The sequence below is a fragment of the Adiantum capillus-veneris genome, chromosome 18 (assembly GCF_014529385.1).
Source record: "Adiantum capillus-veneris isolate H3 chromosome 18, ASM1452938v2, whole genome shotgun sequence".
Classification (NCBI taxonomy): Eukaryota; Viridiplantae; Streptophyta; class Polypodiopsida; order Polypodiales; family Pteridaceae; genus Adiantum; species Adiantum capillus-veneris.
The window spans coordinates 7,057,871-7,062,797 of NC_140948.1; the positions used below are offsets into that span (position 1 = coordinate 7,057,871).

At 46.0% G+C, this 4,927-nt stretch overlaps 1 protein-coding gene across 1 annotated transcript; it reads right to left on the bottom strand.

Moving 5' to 3' along the window:
* Positions 1–689: 689 nt before the first annotated feature.
* Positions 690–2,885, bottom strand: LOC147435194 (uncharacterized). The gene has a single exon (XM_086488300.1). The coding sequence runs from the start codon at positions 2,544–2,546 to the stop codon at positions 1,104–1,106; it is 1,443 nt and encodes a 480-aa protein (XP_086344426.1). The 5' UTR covers positions 2,547–2,885; the 3' UTR covers positions 690–1,103.
* Positions 2,886–4,927: the final 2,042 nt, after the last annotated feature.

Below are 4,927 nucleotides of genomic sequence, written 5' to 3' on the forward strand. Positions count from 1 at the left end.
GGCACCGTAACTGCAAATTCAATCCAATTTTCCAACAAAGAAAAGTGAAACAGTGTCGGACTAACAGCACAAGTGATAATCTTAATTTACATGCACACAAATTTGCTCATTGTTGAGGAACCATTTCCACAGCACTAAAGGGACTTATTTTCCACAGCATTATTAATTGAGGAAGTAGGAACTAATGTTAAACAACAATCCCGAATGTCCCCGGCAGTAATGAATTTAAGCGCTTTCCTGCAGAGCTACAAAGTGGTTTCACAGGACTCTAGGACTGGCAAAGTCTCCCACAACCTTGATGGTAGGCATTCGAACACCCCTTGTTGCAAAAGTCAGCTGCAGAATTGACCCTCTTCAGCGTTTTGTTCAACAACCTCCATGGGTCAGATTATGCCATGCCCTCATATCACCCACTCACTATGAAGATTGAATTATTTACTCGCCACGTTCGACATACTGTGATCCCGTTTCTCTCTCACATCACCACCATTGAAAAAATAATGCTTCTACAGAAGAGGTGCATACCCCTCCTACAAAATACATTAGGTACATCCCCCTGCTTCCAACTTCCTCCAACAGTTCAAAAGCAATGAATGCCACAGCTGATACACTTCAGTTGATCCAAAAAAATGTGATCTTCCGTACAATCCACCTGCCACTCGTCCATTAACACAAACATTGTAGGCACCTTATCAAATTTGAACAGAATTGCATTACATGCCAGGAAACTACATTCTGAATGAAAAACGTGCTATCTACATAAAGTGTGTGTGACTGCACAGCAAGGAACTGGCCTCACATGGAACATCTTAATCCTTCTTAATCTAACAAACTCCTCATCGTCATAGAGCCAAGACACAGCCCATGATTCGCCACAGAATGTCGAATGCACAACTCAACAGCTGGTCTGCATTCCTCGTTACCTGTACAGGCAAACTCCTGCAGACTCAAGCCTCTTTCATCCTGCAAACCCTAGCCGTACACCTAATGCACTTGTTAATCCAGGATCTAGACCAATCATGGGGCTCTCCATGGAGAGTTTATTAGACTACTGCTCACTTAAAATCAAGCATGTTGAAGGGCTCTTGATGCTTCACTCATCACTACCCCACTGTTTTTCTTGATGCTGGCGACCAGCCCAGATGTTCCGGATATGAACCTGGTGGCGAACGCTCTGCCGAAAACCCCTGCGTAGACATGCAATTCATCGGTTGATGTTGTTGTGAACCAGTAGAGGTCATGTATGTATGGACCTCTTTGGCCACCATTTCTCTCATTGCTGCCATAAGGCCTTCATTAAGGAAGCCAGACTCCCCCATGGCCTTGGGTTGAGCGTGAACAATGGGGGCGAGCACCTGTGTCACCGCAGCCTTAATGGCAGCACCGATAAGGTGTACAGCATCCTCTACTTTCAGGAAGGTTCCTGCTTGAAGATGAGGTGGGACAGGGGGAGGAAGTGAAGGACACATGGGGGGCACATAGGGGTTGAAGGGGGGCATGGCAACATGTCCTGCAGTCCCCAATGATGCAGCACATGGTATAGCCACTTGCGCTGCTTGATCAACTATCATTGCACTCAGCCATTGTAAAGAATCACCAGTCAGATTCACAATAGGAGCCACATTTCGCTCATCAAGATGATGTACCCCTTTTGAGTCTCCGTGGAGCATGCCAGGTGCAGCCTCATGGGCACAAGAATTCAGATTGGCTTTAGGGGGTTGGGGTTGTTCTTGACTTAAGACTTGCAGACCTTCATGCTTCTTAACATTCGAACAACCCGGAAGAGACAAGGAAAGTGATGTAGGAGGGTCGGTACTCGAACTCGATGCCTCTGCAGGCGACTTTTGGGCAGCTGTAGAGGCGCCATAAGTGGAGAAGGCAGATACCCGGGGCACCGGTTTGAAGACAGATGTATGGTGTTCGCTGTCCGATCTATTGGGAGAATCGAGTCCATATCCATGGCTATGACTGAAACTCATTCTCATAAACTTGCTCCGTGACTCGGCCTCCCATCCAGTACTGTCATCTTGGATGCTGCAGTCATTTGAGACTTCATTGCTGCTCCGTTTCCTCCCATCAAAACTGCTGCAAATCTCTTCTTCATCTACAAGCTTCATTCTCTCTTCATCATCATCATCTAATTTCTTGACTGCATTACAGCGGCGTCTGAGTGTAGAATTCCAGTGATTTTTGATAGCGTTGTCTGTGCGCCCAGGCAACTGGCGTGCAATCGTTGCCCATTTATTCCCGTGTTGTGCATGAGCTTCCATGATTGCTCTATCCTCTGCAGGCGTGAAAGGCCTATGCTCCACCTGGGGGCTCAGCTGATTGCACCACCGCAAACGACAAGACTTACCAGAGCGACCAGGAATGCCCTTGCTGATGAGAGACCAGTTCCGCGGTCCATACTCCTCAACAAGGCGGTGCAAAGCCGCATCCTCCTCAGGGCTCCATGGACCTTTCACTCTGTCTTGCTCTTCAGGGCCTCTAGAGCTGGAGTGCGCCATGACTAGTGTACACCCTTTCAGAACATCATGCAGGAACATGCAGGAAAGCCATCACAGGTAATGGACTTGCCCATTACGGAGACGGTTCTTTTAAGGTGGGGAGAGAAGCGGCAGGCGCCACGCACGTCGTCCTTAAGAGGGATGAGGAGATCGCCATGGATCCCAACTTCCAAGGTAACAGAGAAAGCTTATCTCTGCGTGTGCGGTTAGAAGAATCTTTTTGCTGTCTCAAATTTGAGAACAGGGGAAGTATGTACAAGCGAAGGGGAGCGAGCCACAGGAGCTGCAGGCAGCTGCAGAGGGCAAAGGGTTTACGAAGGGAAGCGAGAAGCCGAGGCTTCCGCCAGCTATGGCGAAGAGAGAGCCGGAATGGCCATGCCTTATAAGTACATCAGATCAGATGTAAATCGTATTGCATAATAACATGCATGCATACATAGATACACATGCTTCATTTGCCACGCGCTTGAAAACCTTCCTTTCACCCGCTGTTCCCGGTCATCAAATCTTCAGGGCACCTTTGCCCACTAGCAAAGTGGGCAAAGGCATAGAGCCAGTTCACGTGGAGAACCGGTTGGCAAATGAAGCACAACAAGCTGCGAACCCGTTGGTTCTCATGGGGCAAATCAACAAAAAGCTTGTGCACAAGTTACGAACCTGCTCCTAGCTAGGGGGATGGAGCGCGGACACAACCACAAAGAGCGACAATCATGCAGCCAATGAACAACGCTCTATTCATTCACAATGGGAAAAATAGGAAAACGCCAAATTCCTCTCCACTCTCGTTGATTGTTGTGTGAACATAATTACTTCAAGTTGTTGGTTGTGCACATATTCGCAACTAGCCGTTCACATGAACTGGCTCATATTGGGCACATACACTCACTTGTCCAGCATGTGCAAAATGCCATCAAACTGGTCAAATAGGAGTCTTTGAGCACATGCAAACCCTTAGACTACTGCAGACGTTCCCCACACTGAGTTGGCCAAGCTTTAAAAGCTAGAAGGCTACAAAAAGTGCATGTTGCAGGTGCAAAAGATTGCAAGATCATTTCGTAGGGCTTCTACTCCTTTGTTACATTCATGCAGCCATTAAACGATGTACCGCTATGTTGATTCGTACTGGGAAAAATAGGACAACACCAAAGTCCCTCTCCACTCTTGTCTATTATCATGCAAACATAATTACTTAAGGTTGGTTGTGCACATTCACAACCAGCCGTTCATGTGAACTGGCTCATAGTGGACTCATATACTCACTCTATCCAGCACGTGGGAAATGCCATCAGACATATTGAACGGTAGTATAGGGGATAATTTTCCAATGTGGGCTTACATGATGACACATGTTCTTATGCCAAAGGGCGTCAGGAATGTTGCACAGGGCATTGATGTATAGCTGCCTTCTATGGATATATGCTTTCTTGAGGATGTTGCATGTTCTAGAAGATCTATTGCTGCTAGAGTTGATTTGCATACAATTGAGTAATCTTGTTGGGATGTTAGAGATGCGCAAACTCTTGCATTGATTGCATTTTCTATGAATCGTACTATTACTCCTCACATTCACTCAGCAAAACGGGCTTGGGATACTCTGGTTGGTCTTTATCCAAGTCGCAATGAGGCTAAGGTTGGGTTCAGGCGGGGCGTTGAAAGCATGAGGCTCAGGGGCATTTCACTTGCATGGCATTCAAGAATGTTGAATAGCGTTTCAAACATTTTTGGACCCACACAAAATTATGGCGAGCCTCCCCCTCAAAAATTGTTTGCTACTGCCTCTTTTGCAGCGTGAAATTCAGATATCACGGGTGCTATCAATAGCTTTATGGGCAGCCGTTATGCGATTGGTTGGTATTAAATCAACATATGTTTTGCCACCGGTTGTTGTGAACTAGGAGCGTGGAAGATCTCTTCAAGAGGTTTATTGCCACTGCCACCATCTGAACTCAACTTAAAATTGCACTGCTACATAAAGAGTTGGAGTCGAAGATTATGCAAGAGAAAGATGACATGGACACTTTTCTTGCTCGTATCAAAGATATCAATGAGCAACTCATTTTTGTAGATGAAGTTATTCTAACAATTCACTTGTTCAGGCTATTCTCGATGCGTTGCTAGGCTCTTTCCAGACTTTTGCTAGTGCTTGCAGACCTATGACCCAAGGAAATCCTCAAGCTATCAAGTTTGATGCATTATGCACATTGTTGTTACATGAGTCAGTTTCAAGAAAGAACAAGGTGTGCAATTGAACAAGTTTTTGTTGTTGCTCAAAGAGGAGGTGGTAATAGCAATGAAACCAATTCTCATGGTTCTTTTATGACTAGCAGATCACTTGTGTCTAGTGCTTTTGTTGGCAGCAACTCGTCTAGGAATTCTTGTGAAAAGGCAAGGAGAAGTTGTGTTTCCATTATTGCAAGACA

Bases quoted from the DNA above. Each gene is read 5' to 3' on its own strand.
- LOC147435194 (XM_086488300.1), bottom strand. From the start codon at position 2,546: ATGTTCCTGCATGATGTTCTGAAAGGGTGTACACTAGTCATGGCGCAC.